Source organism: Anomaloglossus baeobatrachus, chromosome 11 (genome assembly GCF_048569485.1).
Source record: "Anomaloglossus baeobatrachus isolate aAnoBae1 chromosome 11, aAnoBae1.hap1, whole genome shotgun sequence".
NCBI lineage: Eukaryota > Metazoa > Chordata > Amphibia > Anura > Aromobatidae > Anomaloglossus > Anomaloglossus baeobatrachus.
Window position 1 is genome coordinate 122,810,276 of NC_134363.1, and position 23,367 is coordinate 122,833,642.

Consider the following 23,367-nt stretch of genomic DNA (forward strand, 5'->3'; position numbering starts at 1 on the left):
AGAGAGAGAGCTGAGAGTCCTGAGGAGACCGCCTTGGTAGCGGTTCCTCCGACTGCCTTCCTTGGGCGAGATTGAGCCCGGCCGGAATCTGAGCCCGTCTGAGGTTTTGTAGCCCTTTTGCACGAGGACAATTGGGACCTGCCGGAGCTTGGGAAGGACCGAAACCTCGACTGTACTTTTAGGACAGTATTAACAGGGTAAGTCGCAGTGCAGACATTGCGGGGTTACGGACGCCTCTGCGGTACAGATGTCCCTGCTCAAGGTCAGCTGCGCAAGAACAGCAGAAAAGGTTAGGTTGCCAATACGGCTGTGGATGCCGGAGCAACCGACACGCCGATAGCCTCCTAGACAGATTTCAACCAGAGTCCATCTGTCTGTGAATGGCATCTTGAAGTGAAGCCCCATCTCCAGTGCAACTATGGCTCTATATGCAAGCCTGGAGATTGGAGAATCCACCTTTGGACCCTGGGTCCAGCGCTGACCACGTCAGGGGAAAAAAGGGATAACGTGTATCCTAAAAACGTTTGGAGAAGACGCTTATCTGGTAAGCGTGGTGTTCCTGGACTGCTTCTCTGAAGTCAGCGTGGCCAGAAAAATACTCAATATCTGCGTGAGACACTGAAAAGGAACTTCTCCTGTTCGTCTCCTATCTCCACTGGGGGAGCTGAGGGAGAAAGATCCAACCTTCCATTGATGGACGGTATAGGATCATTCCGTATGGCGTTACCACCCGGTGTATCCGGATTGAGAGCGATGTCAGTATCAAAGCCCTGAAGAGCTGCCTTTTGTTCAAGTAGATTGCCCATGGGTGCAAGTCTCTATATTATGACTACTCCGTCCCTGTCCATGGACAGGGTTGACAGGAAGTTTCTTTGGCCACAACTAGTAGAGCCCCGGCAGATGAAGTGCTAGAGACCCCGGCAGACGACGTGCTACAGGGGAGCATGCACACAATGGGACGGTGTCATGAACAGCATCCCATGTAGTAAAAACAGCACTGAAATCTGTGTTGCTTTTTAGCCGCTGCCGACTAGCTATCTAGAAGTATATAGCCAAGATTGGTGACCGTACATTGCAATGTATAGCATACAGGCATAAAGTACAAATGACCACTGCAGCACAAGCAATACAAGCAGCATAGAAGCCTGTGCCCTGGCACCCCTGCTCTTCTGCTGCTGTATACTAGTCATCTGGGGGAATATAGCCCAGAAGAGTGACCCTACAGTGCAATGTATAGCATACAAGCACAAGTACAAATGAACACTGCAGCACATGCAATCCAAGCAGCATAGAAGCCTGTGCCCTGGCACCTCTGCTCTTCTGCTGCTGTAGACTGGTCATCTAGGGGAATATAGCCCAGAAGAGTGACCATACAGTGCAATGTATAGCATACAAGCACAAGTACAAATGCACACTGCAGCCCATGCAATACAAGCAGCATAGAAAAAAAAAAACCTGTGCCCCAGCACCCTTGGTTTTCTGCTGCTGTAGTCTAGCCATTCCAGAAGAATATAGCTAAGACTAGCGACTGTACAGTGCAATGTATAGCATATCAGCATAAACACAAATGAACACCTCAGTCGTGCAAAACAAGCAGCCTAGAAAGCCTGTGCTTTAGCACACCTGCTTTCCTGCTGCTGATGTGTCGCTCCCCAAGCGGGCATATAGCGACCTATGTAGTTAAAAACAACACATGTATACACTGCAGTTATATCGTGGTCAGCACTATGTGTGCCTCTTACCGCCCGCCTATAAGCGGGTGTATGATCGCCACTGTCCTGCCTTGGTGCCCCGAGCTCTGCAGTAATGGCTGCCGGCTTCTTCCCCAGCTCGTGTAAGTAGGGGCGGGCCGTGGGCGTGCCCCCAAGGCAGAGCGGGAATCCGGCGTCCGACAGAGTGCAGTGAGAGGGCTGGAGCATGTAAAAAGGCTCCAGCCCTCGGCGCTGCTGATTGCTCAGCGCCTGTCCCCTTCCCTGAGTGACAGGGAGGGGGCGGGAACGAAGCGGCACTAGGCCGCAGAAGCCGGGGACTGGAGTTATAAGCGCCACCGCCGTAAAAGCGCGGTCGGCGCCCAGTCCCCGGCGAACTACAAGTCCCAGCCGCGCCGCCGCTCCCGGAGCGTCCGGCGCGGTAGTTCCCAAAACACAAAGTCACTCAGCAAAGCTGCAGTGACTGTAACCCTTTACTGTCCCCGGCGCACTAGCACACCCAGCAAGTCTGGAGTGTGCTGTGCCTGTGTACGGGGACACAGAGTACCTGTAATGGTGCAGGGCCATGTCCCTGAACGGTACTCCAGCTCCGTATCCAGCAGGTTCAAATGGGTCTGTGGATGGAGCCCGGCGTCAGAGCTTTGAGGCCGGCAGGATCCCACTTCCTCAGAGCCCCTCAGGGGGATGTGGAAGGAAAGCAGCATGTGGGCTCCAGCCTCCGTACCAGCAATAGGTACCTCAACCTTACAACACCATCCAGGGGTGAGAAGGGAGCATGCTGGGAGCCCTATATGGGCCCTCTTTTCTTCCATCCGAAATAGTCAGCAGCTACTGCTGACTAAAATCTGTGGAGCTATGCGTGGATGTCTGACCTCCTTCGCACACAAAGCTAAAACTGGAGAACCCGTGATACCACGGGGGGGTATAGCCAGAGGGGGAGGGGCCTTGCACTTTTTAGTGTAGTGCTTTGTGTGGCCTCCGGAGGGCAGTAGCTATACCCCAATCGTCTGGGTCTCCCAATAGAGCGCTGAAGAAAATATTTTTATTTTCAATATTTTGTTGCGAATCCTTTGGAGCCAATCACTGCCTTAAGTCTGGAACCCATGGACATCACCAAACGCTGGGTTTCCTCCTTCTTAATGCTTTGCCAGGCCTTTACAGCCGCAGCCTTCAGGTCTTGCTTGTTTGTGGGTCTTTCTGTCTTAAGTCTGGATTTGAGCAAGTGAAATGCATGCTCAATTGGGTTAAGATCTGGTGATTGACTTGGCCATTGCAGAATGTTCCACTTTTTTGCACTCATGAACTCCTGAGTAGCTTTGGCTGTATGCTTGGGGTCATTGTCCATCTGTACTATGAAGCGCCGTCCGATCAACTTTGCGGCATTTGGCTGAATCTAGGCTGAAAGTATATCCCAGTACACTTCAGAATTCATCCGGCTACTCTTGTCTGCTGTTATGTCATCAATAAACACAAGTGACCCAGTGCCATTGAAAGCCATGCATGCCCATGCTATCACGTTGCCTCCACCATGTTTTACAGAGGATGTGGTGTGCCTTGGATCATGTGCCGTTCCCTTTCTTCTCCAAACTTTTTTCTTCCCATCATTCTGGTACAGGTTGATCTTTGTCTCATCTGTCCATAGAATACTTTTCCAGAACTGAGCTGGCTTCATGAGGTGTTTTTCAGCAAATTTAACTCTGGCCTGTCTATTTTTGGAATTGATGAATGGTTTGCATCTAGATGTGAACCCTTTGTATTTACTTTCATGGAGTCTTCTCTTTACTGTTGACTTAGAGACAGATACACCTACTTCACTGAGAGTGTTCTGGACTTCAGTTGATGTTGTGAACGGGTTCTTCTTCACCAAAGAAAGTATGCGGCGATCATCCACCACTGTTGTCATCCGTGGACGCCCAGGCCTTTTTGAGTTCCCAAGCTCACCAGTCAATTCCTTTTTTCTCAGAATGTACCCGACCGCTGATTTTGCTACTCCAAGCATGTCTGCTATCTCTCTGATGGATTTTTTTCTTTTTTTTCAGCCTCAGGATGTTCTGCTTCACCTCAATTTATAGTTCCTTAGACCGCATGTTGTCTGGTCACAGCAACAGCTTCCAAATGCAAAACCACAAACCTGTAATCAACCCCAGACCTTTTAACTACTTCATTGATTACAGGTTAACAAGGGAGACGCCTTCAGAGTTAATTGCAGCCCTTAGAGTCCCTTATCCAATTACTTTTGGTCCCTTGAAAAAGAGGAGGCTATGCATTACAGAGCTATGATTCCTAAACCCTTTCTCCGATTTGGATGTGAAAACTCTCATATTGCAGCTGGGAGTGGGCACTTTCAGCCCATATTATATATATAATTGTATTTCTGAACATGTTTTTGTAAACAGCTAAAATAACAAAAGTAGGATTTTTGTGTACTCACCGTAAAATCTCTTTCTCTGAGTCTTCATTGGGGGACACAGGACCATGGGTTATGCTGCTGTCACTAGGAGGCTGACACTAAGTAAACATAAAAAAGTTAGCTCCTCCCTAGCAGCATACACCCCGAGCCGGAGGCGGGCTCAGATCAGTTGGTGCACAAGCAGTAGGAGGAGTACCAGAATCACCATACATAAACACAAGTTGTAACTAAAACAATGCAGCCGTGCAAACAAGAGGTCTATGAACATAAGACCACTGAAAAAATAGCAGGCAAATGCAATTGAATCAACCAAAAAACCAAGCAGGGTGGGTGCTGTGTCCCCCAATGAAGACTCAGAGAAAGAGATTTTACGGTGAGTACACAAAAATCCTACTTTCTCTATCGTTTCATTGGGGGACACAGGACCATGGGACGTCCAAAAGCAGTCCCTGGGTGGGAATACCGAAAAACCCGCAGAGGCAGACAACAACAACCTCCCTCGGTGGGCTTGCACTATAATTGAATGCTGCCACCCTATTACAGGTGTGCAACTGCTGCCTGCAAGACCTTTCTCCCAAAAATAGCATCTGCCGATGCTTGGGTGTGAACGTGGTAGAACCTATTAAAGGTGTGCAGGCTAGACCAGGTGGCGGCCTTGCAGACCTGGTCGGCCGACGCCTGATGCCTAATCGCCCAAGAGGCGCCCACTGCGCGGGTAGAGTGCGCCTTTACCCCCCGCGGCGGAGACTTGTCCCGAATCCGGTAGGTTTCTGATATGGCGGAACGGATCCATCTGGCAATTGTGGCCTTGGATGCCGATTCACCCTTCTTGGGACCAGAAGGGAGAACAAACAGACCATCTGACTTACGGAACGGCGCGGTCCTGGAGACATAAATTCTAAGCGCACGCACTAGGTCCAGGGTGTGCAAGGACCTCTCCAAGCTGTGAGAGGGGCCAGGACAGAAGGATGGAAGGATGATTTCCTCGTTAAGATGGAACGGGGAGACCACCTTTGGGAGAAAAGCGGGATCTGGCCGGAGAACCGCTTTGTCCTGGTGAAAAATCAAAAAGGGGGAACGACAAGAGAGAGCTGCCAGCTCTGACGTCCTGCGAATAGAAGTGATGGCAACCAGAAACACCACCTTCCAAGACAGGTGAGACAGGGAAGATTCTCGCAAGGGCTCGAATGGGGAGCCCTGAAGTGACCCTAGGACTAGATTAAGGTCCCACGGTTCTAGAGGCCGACGGTACGGCGGTGCCAGGTGGGCTACTCCCTGGATGAAGGTCTTAACCTGTGAACGAGCGGCCAGTGGCTTCTGAAACAGGATTGATAACGCCGATATCTGGCCCTTTAGTGTTGCGAGCGAGAGACCCGCATCTAGGCCTGACTGCAAGAATGCCAACAGGGAAGGAAGGGAGAAGGCGAGAGGAGAAGAAATATTCTGCTCTTCACACCACCTGAAGAAAACTTTCCACGTGCGGTGGTAAATCTTTGATGAAGATGGCTTCCTGGCCCTAATCATTGTCTGAATCACTCTTGAGGAAAAACCAGCCTTAGCTAGAACCCAGGATTCAATGGCCAGGCCGTCAAATTTAGGACCTGTGAGTTCTGATGGAAGAGAGGCCCCTGCTGCAGGAGATCTGGACGGTCTGGAAGGCGCCACGGAGCGTCTGCGAGGAGCTGAGTTAGTTCCGCGAACCATGCTTGCCTGGGCCAGTCCGGAGCCACTAGGATGACCGGTATCCCTTCCGCTTTGATCTTCTTGAGGACCCTCGGAATTAGAGGGAGCGGAGGGAAGATGTACGGGAGACTGAACTGGCTCCATGACAGGGTGAGGGCGTCGACTCCTAAAGCCAAGCGGTCGCGGCACCGCGCTACAAAGTGCGGAACTTGACGGTTGAACCGGGAGGCCATTAGGTCCACGTCCGGAACTCCCCATCTGTCGCAGATCTGGTTGAAGACTTCCCGGTTGAGGGACCATTCTCCGGAGGCGAGGCCTTCCCTGCTGAGGAAGTCCGCCGCCCAATTGTCCACGCCTGGGATGTGTACCGCTGAGATCAGGGAGTGATGACACTCGGCCCAGTGCAATATCTTCTTGACTTCTCGCATCGCCCCGACACTTCTTGTGCCGCCTTGGTGGTTGATGTACGCCACCGCCGTCGCATTGTCCGACTGGATCCTGACCGGGCAACCCTGTACTAGGTGCCGAAACTGCTGCAAGGCTAGCCGGATGGCTCTTATCTCCAAAATGTTGATCTGGAGACAACTCTCTCTCGGTGACCATCGGCCCTGCGCTGTGTGATGTCGAAACACTGCTCCCCAGCCCTGGAGACTGGCGTCGGTGGTCACTATCTTCCAGTGGAGCGGGAGGAAAGACCTCCCTGATGCGAGGTTGCGCTGATTGAGCCACCAACGGAGGGAGTTGCGGGTCTCCGGCGAAAGATGAAACCTGCGATCCAGAGAAAAGGGAGATCTGTCCCACTTCTTCAGCAAGGCCAGCTGGAGTGGCCGGAGATGGAACTGTGCAAAGGGTACCGCTTCCATCGCCGCCACCATACGACCGAGGACTCGCATGCCGAACCTGATGGACACTTGGCGCTGACGCCGAAGAGCGCGGAGTCCTCGTTGTAGGGAGGAGATCTTCTCCTGTGTGAGGAAAACTCGCCCTTGGATGGTATCGAATACCATGCCTAAAAAGGTGATCCGACGGGCCGGGATCAGAGAGGACTTCTTCCGATTTATCAGCCACCCTAACCGTGAAAGGGTGTCGATCGTGACCTGAACCCCGAGACGACAGTCCTCGAAAGAAGAGCCCTTTATCAACATATCGTCCAAGTACGGGATGACCATGACACCCCTGGCATGCAGGACGGACATGGCAGCAGCCATGATCTTCGTAAAGACCCTGGGTGCGGATGCGAGGCCGAAGGGAAGAGCTGTGAACTGGAAGTGATCTTCCGCTATCGCAAAACGGAGGAACTGTTGGTGAGAGGTGGCTATCGGGACGTGAAGATAGGCGTCTTGAATATCCAGCGATGCCAGGAATTCGCCTACCTCCATGGACGCGATGACGGACCGGAGTGACTCCATTCGAAACGGCCGAGGTCTCACCGACCTGTTCAGAAGCTTTAGGTCGAGGACGGGACGGACAGAGCCGTCCTTTTTGGGGACCACGAAAAGGTTGGAATAGAACCCCTTGAAACGCTCTGCGGGAGGGACTGGTACCACGACTCCGGTTCGGAGGAGGGAGTCTATGGAGTGAAAGAACGCGCGAGCCCGCGCGGTAGACTCGGGAGGGCGAGATAGGAAAAAACGTCTCGGTGGCTTTGCCTCGAATTCTATTTTGTAGCCTGATGTGATGATCTCTCTGACCCAGGCATCGGCGGTCAGGGGGATCCACACATGCTGAAAACGAGACAGGCGCCCTCCCACAAGTCTGGCGCTGTTGCGCGCCGACCGCGAGTCACTTGGAGGAACGACGGCGGTAACCAGAAGAGGATCTCGTGGACTGGCGGGGGCGTGAACGCCAGGCGGGATTGGTCTTGAATGACGGGGTCTTCCTGTCTCTCGGAGGAGAGCGGCTTTTCCGCGGCTGGGGATTGGAGCTGAAGCTGCGAAAGGACCGGAAACGAGCGGTGGAGCGCCGATTCTGGAAGCGCTTGGGGCGCAATTGGGGGAGAGATGTACTCTTTCCTCCCGTTGCATCGGAGATCAGCTGGTCCAGCCTATCTCCGAAGAGACGCTCCCCTAGGAAGGGCAGGGAAGTTAGTGACTTCTTAGAGGCCGCATCCGCGTTCCAGGAGCGGAGCCAAAGGGCTCGACGGATGGCCAAATTGTTGCTGGCGGCCTGGGTCGCGCAACTTGCAGACGCCAGGGCTGCATTGAGCAAGTACTCACCCGCGAGGGAAATCTGCGAGGCGATGGGAACCAGGTCCGGATTGGTAGGAATGGCGCGGAGACCGCCGCGTAGCGTGTCCGCCCAGGACATCAGGGCCTTCGCCACCCAAACCGAGGCGAAGGCCGGAGAGAGGGATGAGCCCGCTGCCTCGAAGGCGGAACGGGCCAACCTGTCAATAGTACGGTCCGTAGGATCTTTGAGAGACGTACCGTTAGTGAGTGGAAGGACTGTGTGAGAAGACAGGCGGGAGACTGGGGGGTCAACCACAGGGGAACCTGCCCAATCCTTTCGAAGACCCTCAGGAAAGGGATAATGCAAATCGATGGACTTACCGCTGGTAAATACCCTGTCCGGCTGTTGCCTGTGGCTGCGCAGTAACTCAGCGAATTCTGGATGTCCGCTGAATGTGTTCTGGGCCCGCTTCACCCGCTTAAAGGAGACCTGGGTGCTCTGGGAGGAGACTGGGTCCACCTGTACCTTCAAGGTCTGGTTTACTGCTTCTATCAGGCTATTTACCATGTGCCGAATATCGGCCGCCTGCTCTGAGTCCTGTAGGGGTACCGCATCGGAATCATCCTCGGAGCAGTCAGAAGCCTCCCTGGAGGACTGACGGTCTGGACCTGGGGATGAAGGTGAAACCTGGGAAGAGTCTGAGGACGAGACCCGGCGGGTCCGTTTCTGAGCAGCAGAGGAGGACCCTGCAACGGGGCTCACCTGCTCCGGGGGCAATTGCGCCGGGTCTGCGGGAATCTGGGCGAGCGTCGGCAGCAGGCGTAGAGCTTGCGCGATGGTCCGAGAAGCCTCAGAGAGGGAATCTACGGACTGGGACAGGGACGCTAGCCAGTCGGGGGGGGGCGGGACGCAGGGCCCTGCAGCATATGGCGCTGTAGCGTCTGCGGTATCAGAAGCGTCGGCCGCGGAGTCCTGCGGAGGCTGCGCGTCTGTAGAACAGACGGAGCATAGTGGGGCGTCCTGACCCTGGGAAAATTTGGAGCTGCAGGAGGAGCATGCAAAAAATAGTGCAAAGGGGGCCTGCTTGGATTGGGTGGGCTTAGCCTTAGGCATGGTGCACACAGGTACTCTCCCTGGTGGCTGCTAGGAAGGAGACAGGAGAGGGTTAACTCGTCCCTAAACTCAGAGAATGCTACCTAGTGAGGGCTACTCCTTAGGAGCAGAGCTTACCCAGGTCCTGCGTGCTGCCCACCAGTCCAGAAGTGGAGTCCAGGAATGAGCTGGCCAGAAAACTCAGAACGCCGGCGCGCTGCAGCCTCAGGGGACCAGAGGCAGGCTAAAATGGCGAGGGGACGCTGGAGGAGGCTGGGGGAGGAGCAGGATTCCGGCGCGAAAAGACTGGAGGATTCACAGCCCCCACCATCAGCCAGGAGGCAGAGCAGTGGGAGGATACAGAGGGAGGCGACCGGCGGCCAATAGCATGCAGCGGGGGCGTGGCTAGGACGCAGGAGCGACTAGGCCGAAGCCGGGGACTAAATTTATGGAGGGGGCCGGGGGAAAGAGCAGGGAAGTCGGATCCTACCTGCAATCGGCGGCGCCGGCTCAGCGATGGATGCGGTGCAGGCAGAGCTCCCTGGCCCTGCCTGTGAACAGCGCTGCTCGTCCAGGAAGGCTCCGGGGGAGAGCGTGCTGAAGGCAGGGTAGTAGGCATCATGATGGGGGTAGACAGCCCCCTATCAGGAGAAGGCAGCGTGACAGGGCCCCATCTATCACAAACGCTGCTGAGGTTCCATCCCTGCTGTATTCCCCTGTACGCCCTTTGGGGTGATACCTCAGGGCGAATCAGGGGTGCCCACAAAACAACCTGCCCACACGCGCACCCCCGGGAGTGGTACCACGGGGACGGGCGGGGGAGAGGGCCCCGAAGTCTCAAGCCCCTGCGACCCTGGGGAGCGGTACCCACGGGGCTGCGGAGAATGAGTGAAGCGAATACCTGCAGAGAAGAAGACGACAGGTATGAGAGCGATGAGCGGCGCCGAATAAAAGAAAAAAGCGCAAAAAATACATGGCTGAGGGGGGCCGAGACGGCCCACATCAGCCTCCTACGACACTAAGCTAAAAACTGATCTGAGCCTCCGGCTCGGGGTGTATGCTGCTAGGGAGGAGCTAACTTTTTTATGTTTACTTAGTGTCAGCCTCCTAGTGACAGCAGCATAACCCATGGTCCTGTGTCCCCCAATGAAACGATAGAGAAACTTGTGTCACTGTCCAAATATTTCTGGACCTAACTGTATTGCGGAAAACATTGTGTTATAGTTACAGACATTGATAAATACCGTAGGGGATACATGGCCGGCCATGTCTGTACCCGTTTCTTCGTCTTATCAGCAAATAAAGGTGAAAGCAGAACTGCGGGCGTGCGAAGGTCAAAGCCACATCCGGCAATAGACGACACTTATGGAAGCCTAAAAGTAAACCAGAAATTGTGGTTAGTCACTTATTTATCCCCCAGCTGCATGATGCACGTTCCCAAGCAGGGTGATCATCAACCGGATTTTTTTTTTTTTTAAACGGTACATATTAATCTTCAACGCTGCAAAAATATGATAACAGATTCTGTACTACACTAGGGTTACAATTGCAAAAAAAAAAAAAAAAAAATTTGAGAAAGCGCAAAAGCTGAATTAGGCTAAAAACTCTGGATCAGGAAAAAAAAATACCTACAAAGTCGAAACCGCAGGGAACGTTGAAAAAAATGCAAAATAGTAATTAAAACATTACACTTAAAACTATTTTTACACTAGAGAAATGGTGCCTGTATATTTTATACTGTACAGCTCAGCTCTTACATAAAAAGGGAAAGAAACCAAACATAAAGCAATGGAGAAAACAAACAGAAAACCAGGAGGAGGACAGGAATAGTAGCATGAGGACACGTCAGGAACTTAATCCTAAGGCTGAATAGCTTCTTATTTTATTTTCTTACTGTATCAAATTACTTATTTTACCAAAACAAATGGGAGGGTGTGCTCCGGCTCGCTGAAATACAGCATGTTTACTGCAGCTTTATCAGGAGGACGTTGTATTCAGACAATGTAGAAAGACAAGTGATATTCTATAAGGAATGATATCTGGAGACTGATGCTGTGGACGGCTGCTCCATGTAACTAATACACTGCTTGGACCGCTGCGCAGTTTTCACAAGACCCTGCCTGGCCCAGCAAACACGTCGGTGGTCCAAGGCCACCAGGCCAGAAACCTTTGCTCTGTGGCCACTGGACCAGGGTCCTTGGAATTATATTTCTTACATCTCATTCAATGTATTTTTGGCAGAGGATTATTACCAGCAGTTGTTCGCCATGTGTCCAGTTATGGGAACATGTCACTAGGTTTTCCCAATACATACTAAATCAACCACCTTTAACCCCAGGGCACTTTCCGTTTTTTGCGTTTTGTTTTTTGCTCCCCTTCTTCCGAGAGCCGTAACTTTTTTATTTTTCCGTCAATCTTGCCATATGAGGGCTTGTTTTTTGCGGGACAAGTTGTACTTTTAAATGAAACCATAAGTTTTACCATATGGTGTACTGGAAAGCAGCAAAAAAATTCCAAGTGTGGAAAAATTGCAAAAAAAGTGTGATGGCACAATAGTTTTTGGGATCTTTTATTCACGGTGTTCACTATATGGTAAAACTGATGTGTGGGTATGATGCCTGAGGTCGGTGCGAGTTTGTAGACACGAAACATGTATAGGTTTACTTGTATCTAAGGGGTTAAAAAAATTTCACAAGCTTGTCCAATAAAAGTGCGCTATTTTCCAAAACCCGTAGAGTTCTCATTTCTTGGGATCTATGGCTCAGTGACGGCTTATTTTTTGCGTCTCGAGCTGATGTTTCTAATGGTAGCATTTTTGCGCAGATGCTACGTTTTGATCGCCTGTTATTGCATTTTGCGTAAAACTTGCGTTGACCAAAAAACGTAATTTTGGTGTTTGGAATTTTTTTGCCACTACGCCGTTTACCAATCAGATTAATTGATTTTATATTTTGATAGATCGGGCACTTCTGAACGCAGCGATACCAAATGTGTATATATATTTATTTATTTTTTTTAACCCTTTAATTTTCAATGGGGGAAAGGGGGGTGATTTGAACTTTTAGGTTGTTTTTTTTTTAAATTTTTTAAAACTTTTTTTTTACTTTTTTTATTTTATTTTACTAGTCCCCCTAGGGGGCTATAGCGATCAGCAATCCGATTGCTGATCGCTATCTGCTGATCACCACTATACCGCTGTAAACAGCAGAAATAGTCACTTTCTTTTTTCCTCTGCTCCGTGCCGAGGAAAAAGGAAAGTGAAACTTCATAGCAGCAGGCGTCATCACATGACCCTGTGCTACGATGGCAACCACCGAACGTCACGTGATCACTCACGTGACTTCCGATGGGGGCGGCGGTAAGTAGAAAACATGGCCGCGCGCATATAGATCTCGCTGCCAGACTTTGGCAGCGAGATCTAAGGGGTTAATGTTCCGGGTGGAATGCGATTCCACTCGGAACATGAAGGCACACATGTCAGCTGTTGAAAACAGCTGATATGTGTGCCGATCCACGTCTCCTGCCCGCGGCAGGGGGCGGGGCTTACCGGGACACGATCCATGACGGAAAGATCCGTCCATGGTCGTGAAGGGGTTAATGCCTGTCTTACAGCAGTCCAGAATCCTAGATATAAGCCCCCAACACAGTGTGTAAACAAAAAAATACCTTTTGTAATTCCACCATACCCCGAAGTCCAATGGGCATGGCTTTTTCCTGATGGCTTCTTTATCCCCGCAACCGCCGTCCTTCTGCCTTGATGTGGATTACATGTCCTACATCATCCACATAGCGCTTTCAATCTAGCTTTGCGCAAAGCATAGATCTATGCCAGCATGCTTCACTATGCACTAAGGGCAGATCATCCTATAATGTATTGGCGCCAGCTTTAGTTCTGTCACCAGAACTTCCTGTCCTCTCCTGGTGCTTGCGCAACACAAGACTTTGTTCTGCCCATAGCAGGGCACAGCACAAGTCTGTGCAGATCTGTGATTTGACCCTTAGGGCAAAGCACAAAAAGTCTGAGCAGATCTGTGCTTTGACAATTAGCAGGGCACAGTACAAGTCTGTGCAGATCTGTGCTTTGACAATTAGCAGGGCACAGCACAAGTCTGTGCAGATCTGTGCTTTGACAATTAGCAGGGCACAGCACAACAAGTCTGCGCAGATCTGTGCTTTGACAATTAGCAGGGCACAGCACAACAAGTCTGCGCAGATCTGTGCTTTGACCCTTAGCAGGGCAGAGTGCAACAAGTCTGCGCAGATCTGTGCTTTGACTGTGGCAAAACTGAGTGATTGAAGTAGAGCGCATTAATCAAGACAGGAGGACGGGGAGTGCGGGGATAAGGCTAAGGTCACACAGGGCATCTTTTGCTGCATTTTTGAGGTCACAAAAATGCACCAAAATGCATGCATTTCCATCTCCCAGCAAGATCTATGAGATTTCGATTTTGCTGTCTACACTGGGCATCTTTTGTTGCCGCATCTTGGCTGTGTTTTTCAAGATGCAGCATGTCAATTCTTTTTGTGTTTTTACCGCGTTTTTGAGCCCTCCAGTCAATAGATTTGACTTAAAAACCGCATTGGGCAAAACGCGGTAAAAACTCATTGCGTTTTTGGTGCATTTTAAGATGCACTCAAGATGCACTGACAAAAGAGATGCCGCGTGTGCACTTAGCCTAAAGGAGGCATTGGGAAAAAACCTGCAACATTCATCGTACGCGGTCATATGGTGGAATTATAAAAGGTATTCTCTTGGATAAGCAAAGGGAGTTATGTGCTTATATACAGGTTGCTGTATTGCAGTAAAAGAAGCATTAAAGGTGGTGGCTTTAGTTAAATTGGGAAAATCTAATGACAACATATTTTAAAAGGTTACCTATCTGTACAATTGCCAACTGAGCTTTTTATGTGTATGCTTCACTTACTTTAAGAGTTCTCCCATTCTAAGAAAAGTGGAGCCCAAATGGTTTTATTTACGTAACAAACAGCGCAGGTTCTCCTCCCTGGGTGCACTGTTGGTGATCTACCTCGGTTATTAGCGTTTTGGCCGTAGCAGTGACATCACATCTCCACTGCAGCCAATCACTGAGCTCAGCAGCTCTGCTGATGTAAGCAGTCCAACCCATTTATGGTCAGCTCAGAAACAGGTAATGCATGGTGGTTTTTATATTAATGGAGACTATGAATAAAAGTCATGCCCATTCTGGAAGATTAGTAGTGAAGCGTTCAGTTCTTCAAGCCCCAATGAGAAATGCCATTTGCATGCCTGACTCCATTAACAACCAAATTACAATGTGTAATATCTCTCCCTCTCCAGATAGATAGAGATAGAGATATATATATATATATATATATATATATATATATATATATATATATATATATATATATATATCTCTATCTCTCTCATTTTATATATATATATATATATATATATATATATATATATATATATATATATATCTACGGTATATCTATATCTATCTATCTCTATATCTATATATATATATATATAGGGTATATATGGAAATTGAAAAAACCTGTAAACAAAAATAACATAGGGAATATACATCGTAGTAGCACAAGCTCTTTGCATTGTGATTCTCTGGAACTTTCTGTCCTGCCTGTCGAGGAAGGATCAGAGGGGTACAGATGAGGAGACTCCATGCACAGAGGGCATAAGAAGAAACTATTCTGTTAGGTGCTGGGCAGAAAGGAAACGGATTCTGCCTAGAGCGACAGCACTGATTACATTGTGAAATTGGATGATTGTCACTGTGGAACTTCCCTCTATAAGGCCGGGGCCACACGGGGATTACTGCGATCCCCTCACATGACACTCGGCTCACGCTGGCAGCACAGCAGAGCCGAGTGTCATGCGAGTGTCCCTGTGACTGAGGTCTGATCGCGAGCGGACCTCTGCTGCGGGGGGCGGGCCAGCTCTGAGGAGGGGCGGGCCAGTGCTGCAGAGGGGAGGGTTGGCACTGAGGAGGGGAGAGCTGGAGCTGCAGGGGGGGGGGGGGAGGGATTTATCTCCCTCTCTCCTCCGTAGCCGGCTATTGCCATTCTCGCCCTGCACTTGGTACACTGATGTATCGCAAGTGCAGTGCGATTTTTCTCTCGCCCCATAAACTTGAATGGGTGCGAGAGAAAGTCTCGCATTACAGTCACAGCATGCTGCAATTGTTTTCTCCGTCCGATTAGGGCTGAGAAAATAATCGCTCATGGGTGCTGACACAGGCTAATATTGGTCCGATTTTCATGCCGTGTGGCTTAGGCCTAAGAATTAGTCTACTTGTTGTATCTGCTTACTGCGGTACATACTAGAGCTCCACACCGCCGCAAAATCAGTGACTTGTAAGGAACCTTGGAAAAACTGCAAATACTTGACATGTCAAAAGTCTTGCGATGAAGTCATGCATGACATTGAGGATGCATGTAATGAGAGAATAAGGGAGATGCCACCATTTTTTGGGCGATTCATTGGCAACCAAATGTGACATGCAGCCCAAGCCTAAAAGGTGATTTACAATGGAAGACGTCCGCCCATACCAAGCACTAGTTGACTACATAGCAGGTCAATGGGATCCCATTTGAGACCTTTACAAGCTGTGCGGAGACAGAACGATAGTTTCAGTGTCTCCCTGAAAATAACACTTACCCCGAAATTAAGCCCTAACGTGATTTTACAGGATTTTTGCAGTATGCTTGAAATATAAGCCCTACTCTAAAAATAAGCCCTAGTTACAGACAGGGCCGGAATTAGGGGGAATCAAACTTCACAATTTATCAGGGCCTCACTCTCTAAGGGACCCACGCAGTTGTATTCTGAAGTACAGATTGTTTAAAGGGTACCTGTCACCACTTTTTTGGCCTATACTGTAAGCTGCAGCCACCATGACCGGGCTCTTATATACAGCATTCTAACATGCTGTATATAAGAGACCGGGCCAGGAGTATAATTAAAAAAACACTTTATAATACCTAACGGTCGCTCGGTTGGCCAGATGGGCATCTCCGTTCTCTGGTGCCTCCTCTTTCGGCCATCTTCGTCCTCCTTCTGACTCCTGTGTGCATGACGCGTCCTACGTCATGCACACTCGCGGTCCTGCGCAGCAGGCAGATCAAAGTGCGCTTGCTCAGGACCTGAATGCCGGCGAGTGTGGAGGATGTCGGACTCGTCATGCACCGAGGCTAGAGAAGAAGGACTACGAAGATGGCCGAAAGAGGCGGCGCCAGCACCAGAGAACGGAGACACCCCTCTGGCCAACCGAGCGACCGTTAGGTAAGTATTATAAAGTGTTTTTTATGTTATACTCCTGGCCTGGGCTCTTATATACAGCATGTTAGAAGGCTGTATATAAGAGCCCGGTGGTGCTGGCCGCAGCTTATAGGCCAAAAAGTGGTGACAGGTTCCCTTTAAGGGCCTTTCATGAATTCACAGTCATGTGACCAAAGGTCTCTTAATTGCAGGAGTCTAAAAGAACTAAACAGGAGACAGGCTAGTATACAGGACTGGCAATAGGGGAAGGGACAGCAAACTGGGCAATTTCACAGGACCCCCATTCTCCTAGGGGCCCCAGGGTTATATAATGATCATAACACTGCTCCAGGACCTTTGTGACATCACATAATGTGACCAAAGGACAGTGCAGGAATCTACAGCTGAAGAGGAAACAAGCTGGTATGTGGAGTGTGTGTGTGTGTGTGTGTGTGTGTGTGTGTATGGATGGATAAAAGATACATTTAGAAAGATAATAGAGAGATAGATGGATGGATAAATAAGAGATATATAAATATATAGATAATAGAAGGATATATAAGGAGATAGACACACACACACACACACGTTACACAGGGTTTGGAGAGCTACGTTGATGTTCCAGAATGTGATAACATGATATTTTAACCCCTTCACGACCCATGACGGATATATCCATCATGGAGCATGTGACATTAAGCCCCGCCCCCTGCAGGATGCGGCGATCCACGCACATATCAGCTGTTTTGAACAGCTGACATGTGTGCCTGCATGTTCCGAGTAGAATCGCATTCCACCCGGAACATTTAACCCCTTACATCTCGCTGCCAAAGTCTGGCAGTGAGATGTATATGCGCGCGGCCATGATTTTCACTTACTGCCGCCCCCACCGGAAGTCACGTGTGTGATCACGTGACTTTCGGTGGTTGCCATGGTAGCACAGGGTCATGTGATGACGCCTGTAGCTAACATGAGTCATTTCCTTTCAATGCCGGAATACAGCCAGCTTTGAAAGTAAAGCACCATATCTGCAGTTCTCAGCTGTGTAGCTGAGATCTGCAGATAGTGCAGAGCGATCGGATTGCTGATCGATATAGCCCCCTAGGGGGGGACTAGTAAAATAAAAAAAAAAATTAAAAAAAAAAAAAGTTTAAAAATTAAAAAAAAAAAACCCCAAAAGTTCAAATCACCCCCCTCTCGCCCCATTGAAAATTAAAGGGTTAGAAAAAAAAAAAATACACACACATTTGGTATCGCCGCATTCAGAAATGCCCGATCTATCAAAATATAAAATCAATTAATCTGATCAGTAAACTGAGTAGCGGCAAAAAAATTCCAAACGCCAAAATTATGTTTTTTGGTCGCCGCAAGTTTTGCGCAAAATGCAATAACAGGCGATCAAAACTTAGCATCTGCGCAAAAATTGTTCCATTAAAAACGTCAGCTCGAGACACAAAAAATAACCTGTTACTGAGCCATGGATCCCAAAAAATGAGAACGCTACGGGTTTCAGAAAATGGTGTAAAACGTGCGCCACTTTTATTGGACAAACATGTGATTTTTTTTTTAACCCCTTAAATACAAGTAAACCTATACATGTTTGGTGTCTACAAACTCGCACCGACCTCGGGCATCACAATGACACATCAGTTTTACCATATAGTGAACACGGTGAATAAAATATCCCAAAAACTATTGTGCGGTCACACTTTTTTTGCAGTTTTTTCACGCTTGGAATTTTTTTGCTATTTTCCAGTACACTATATGGTAAAACTTCTGGTTTCATTTAAAAGTACAACTCGTCCCACAAAAAACAAGGCCTTATATGGCAAGATTGACGGAAAAATAAAAAAATTACGGCTCTCGGAAAAAGGGGAGCAAGAAACAAAAACGTAAAAACGGAAAGTGCCTGGGGGCTGAAGGGGTTAATAAATGTCGATTTTTTTTTTTAGTTCAAGAATAAATGTTCTTGGGAAAAAAATAAGACATTCCCTGAAAATAAGCCCTAGCCCATTTTTTGGAGCAAAAAAATATTATAAGAGCCTGTTTTATTTTCGGGTAAACCCGGTAGTTTGCTTGTACAGACCCCATACGGCATGGATATTGTCACATGCCAGGACGAGGAGCTTCGCTGCCACGATTATTGGAGGAACCTCATGAAGGATCTGATAGACTGACAGACCAGCCTTGGCCTTGTTCTTCGGCTGATCGGTGGCGTGCTTTTCTCGGACAGTGGTTTGGAATGAGTGTTCTTGTAAGGCCTAAGCCACACGGCGAGAAAATCGGTGCGAGAGAAGTGCGATAAAACATCGCATTCCACTCGGACCAATTCTAGCCTGTGTGTCAGCACACATGAGCGATTATTTTCTCAGCCCTAATCGGACCGAGAAAACAATCACAGCATGCTGCAACTGTAATGCGAGACTCTTTCTCTCGCACCCATTCAAGTGAATGGGGCGAGAGAAAAATCGCACTGCACTCGCGGTACACCGGTGTACGCGAGTGCAGAGCAAGAATGGCAATAGCCGGCTACGGAGGAGAGAGGGAGATAAATCCCTCCCTCCCCTCCTCAGCTCCAGCCCGCCCCTCCTCAGTGCTGACCCGCCCCCCCCGCAGCTGTGGTCCGCTTGCACGGTCGGACCGCAGACGCAGGGACACACGCATGACACTCAGCTCCTGCTGTGCTGCCAGCGCGAGCCAAGTGTCATGCGAGCATTGCACTAGTGCCCCGTGTGGTCCGGCCTAAGAAGGTCTTTACTCTGCCTTATTGGATAGCAGTTTGATATAAAAGAAAACTCAAGCAGTGTAGGATGAATTATACGTTACGTTTTATTCACCACGTTAGGAAGATTTTTTACAACTGGTGTTTAATGGAAACCCATATCCACCCAACATTACCCCGGCCTGACACACCGCTAACAGCCGCATAATAAAAGCTTTCCTTCTTTGAAGTGTATAAAGCCACTTTCCTCTGACTAAATCCTTATAACAGAACAATGTAAAGAGTTGGGCCGCTCCCAAAAAGAAAAAAAAAAAATGAACCTATTTCCATGCGATGGCCGGAGCATGTGCTTCTGTAAAGTCATTACTGACGTTCCTACAAGAATTCTACCCCAATACATGGAAGAACAAAGCCAGACGCCAGGGGGTCCCCGAGGGCAGGATCATACACGTGAAATCAGTGTTCAATGAAGTCACATTAAAGCATAAATAAACCTATGACAGATACAACTGCAACGGGACGTAGTACTACAACTTGGCCTTGTGTGTTGTATCCAGCGTACCAGATCTGTGCGAACTGGGAAACGCGCTGGAAAAAGCGGGGTACCACGCCTGGCGGCTGCCCACCCACCCGGTGTCTCAATTTCACCAGTACTTGCATCCTCAGAATGTAAATATCGTTAAAGGGAATCAGTCATTAGGTTTTTGCTCCCCCGTCTGTCTAATAGCAGTATAGACGTGTATAGTGCAAAGACAGCGACCCTGATTCCAGAGATGTGTCACTGAGCTATTTGCTATCATTTTGATAAAAATCACGTTTTCCTGCTGCAGACCTAGCAGTTCTCTGAATGTGGAGCTCTATAACCTCACCCACACCACTGATTGGCTGCATTATGTCAACGCACAGTATACACAGAAAGCTCCCAATCAGTGGTGGGGGCGTGTTATATAGAGCTCATAAATATGCTGGACTACCTGGCAGCACACCAAGTACTCCTCTAGTGATAATCATCTGCTGATAAATCATTGATTTTATTAAAACGACAGCAAACAGCTCAGTAAGTGACACATGGCTGGAATCAGGGTCTCTGTCTCTACGTTATGCTGCTCTCAGATTAGGTGGCAAAAACCTGGTGAAATTCCCTTTAAATACAATGGGGCCGGAGGAAGCTATCTACTCCCTCTTCCACCATTCAACCTATGAGTATGAGTCTCAGAGCAACAGACACGACAGACATCACTAGTAGTGATGAGCGAACCTTCCGTCTCGAGGTTCATGCTGGAAAAATGACGTGAAAATCCCCGTGGTGAGTATCACGCTGTGCTGGTGTCTGCGTTCTGAGAGGTTTTGCGTACATTCTGCAGTCGTAGATGTTTTGTTCACGGAAAATGTAAAAAAAAAAAAAAAAGCACTGCCCACCGACCTCCAAAGATGTTTTGCTATTAGCCCACAGCAAAACACTTCCGGAGGTGGATGGCGTATTTGCCCCCCAAAAATGGTGCCTTTCTGCCCTTTTGCAGCAGCTCATCATCTATATGTCTCTACATTGAGGTTTTCTGGTGCAGATTTTGAAGCCAAAGTCATGTATGGATTCTAGCCGTCAGGCAGCTGTGAAGCCAAGGCCGAAACTTCTTGGCTTTGGATCTAAGAATCAGAACGCAGGAGCACACCCTAATCTACGACAAAAACCATGAAATCAATATTCGCTTCTTAATAAATTTACACCCTGGATTCAAGCCTAAAATCCAAAATTAAAACACTGTGTGACATGTACTCACATCTTGCTGATGTGGGGGCTAGAGTACAAGAAAAGTGTAGGGAGCCCTCCACCCCTCCCCAAGTAATCACCAGCATCAGGCAGGCTCTTCATGAAAATTCATATGTACGGTCATTTTTAAAAACTTTCTTTTTTAAACACACTGTGGATTGTACCGTTTAGAGCAGAGGGTGTGTTACTGCATATATAGACACTGCTTAGCTAAAAATACTCCTTAAAAACTGCTAAGAGGCGTATTTTTACTTTGCTGAAATACATTTAGAGCGACTTCTGGCTGGAAAAATGTTCCATGAACTCTGCACCAAATGTCTGTATATGGAAGTATTAAGGGGACACAGCAAAGCATAAGCAACATCCCATAATAACCCAAATTAAAGAAAGCAGTAATCATCCCTTCGCCACAAAAGCCGCAACGTGTGAACTCCGCTATAGTTCAGACAACGGTTGTAAATATCAGCCAGTTGCTCACTGTGCTCGCCAGCATTGTGGACAGGTACAGGAGATGTCTGCTATTACCATTGTGTCAGGGAGGCCGAGCCTGCAACTTACAGGTCTTCAAGAGTCCATTGTGACATTTGGCAATAGTTGTGGATTAGTATTGCACAGTCACATTTGCTGTCCCAGATACACGGACCACCCGGGACTGGAGCATAACTGTAATGAATTGAGGGAGAGAGAGGACATGGAATTGCAATGAATGAGGGGGTAGGACAAAGGACAGGGACTTGTAATGAATTGGGGAGATAGAACAAAGGGCAGGGTCTTATAATGAAGTGTGGGGATAGGACAAAGGACAGGGACTTGTAATGAAGTGTGGGGATAGTACAAAAGACAGGGACTTGTAATAAAGTGGGGGGATAGGACAAAGGACAGGGACTTGTAATGAAGTGGGGGATAGGACAAAGGACAGGGACTTGTAATGAATTGGGGAGTTAGGACAAATGACAGGAACATGTAATGAATTGTTGTGAGGGGTGGAGGGGGGGGGAGGCACAGTGGTTGATTAAATTTATATTTTCATTGGCTAGAAAAAAAGGCTACTTATAGTTGTTGGGGGGTGGGGGGGATTAGTGCTGGCTAACCAATTTACATTTTGAATGATAGATTGCACAGTGGCGAATTGTATGCTAAGGGTGTAGTGCATATTTGTATTCAGTGGCACTGTGTGGAGAAATCTGTCTGTATCGCCTTCAGAGTCACCATGTAAACCCAGCCTAAATTTTAAGAAGCACTTCCATTAAAATGTTTATGGGCTAAACCTGTGTGAATGTATATGCAAAGTAGTGTAGGTGTATTAGTATATTCACCGATCTCAATCTTCCTTGGTTTCCAGCGCTGTTCTGGTCCTCTTCTTGGGCACATTGCTGAAGTTCCAACTCCTTGGCTCACACAGCGCTCCAAGTTACTTCTACAATGTAAGCCTATGCAGCGTCAGATCAATGCTCCATAGACTAATGTAAGCCTATGCAGCGTCAGATCAATGCTCCATAGACTAATGTAAGCCTATGCAGCGTCAGATCAATGCTCCACAGACTAATGTAAGCCTATGCAGCGTCAGATCAATGCTCCACAGACTAATGTAAGCCTATGTAGCATCAGATCAATGCTCCACAGACTAATGTAAGCCTATGCAGTGTCAGATCAATGCACCATAGACTAATGTAAGCCTATGCAGTGTCAGATCAATGCTCCATAGACTAATGTAAGCCTATGCAGCGTCAGATCAATGCTCCACAGACTAATGTAAGCCTATGTAGCATCAGATCAATGCTCCACAGACTAATGTAAGCCTATGCAGTGTCAGATCAATGCTCCATAGACTAATGTAAGCCTATGCAGTGTCAGATCAATGCTCCACAGACTAATGTAAGCCTATGCAGTGTCAGATCAATGCTCCATAGACTAATGTAAGCCTATGCAGTGTCAGATCAATGCTCCACAGACTAATGTAAGCCTATGCAGCGTCAGATCAATGCTCCACAGACTAATGTAAGCCTATGCAGTGTCAGACCAATGCTCCACAGACTAATGTAAGCCTATGCAGTGTCAGATCAATGCTCCACAGACTAATGTAAGCCTATGCAGTGTCAGATCAATGCTCCACAGACTAATGTAAGCCTATGCAGTGTCAGATCAATGCTCCACAGACTAATGTAAGCCTATGCAGTGTCAGACCAATGCTCCACAGACTAATGTAAGCCTATGCAGTGTCAGATCAATGCTCCACAGACTAATGTAAGCCTATGCAGCGTCAGATCAATGCTCCACAGACTAATGTAAGCCTATGCAGCGTCAGATCAATGCTCCATAGACTAATGTAAGCCTATGCAGTGTCAGATCAATGCTCCACAGACTAATGTAAGCCTATGCAGTGTCAGATCAATGCTCCACAGACTAATGTAAGCCTATGCAGTGTCAGACCAATGCTCCACAGACTAATGTAAGCCTATGTAGCATCAGATCAATGCTCCATAGACTAATGTAAGCCTATGCAGCGTCAGATCAATGCTCCATAGACTAATGTAAGCCTATGCAGCGTCAGAT

The 23,367-nt window shown here is 48.4% G+C and overlaps 1 protein-coding gene across 1 annotated transcript in view; it reads right to left on the bottom strand.

Moving 5' to 3' along the window:
* LOC142256667 (uncharacterized) overlaps positions 1–23,367 on the bottom strand; it is a 143,859-nt gene that overhangs the window by 100,203 nt on the left and 20,289 nt on the right. The window contains exon 2 of the mRNA XM_075328487.1: positions 10,308–10,436. Within this exon, the coding sequence (XP_075184602.1) occupies positions 10,308–10,331 (24 nt within the window). The 5' untranslated portion in view covers positions 10,332–10,436. The remainder of the gene's footprint in view (positions 1–10,307; positions 10,437–23,367) is intronic.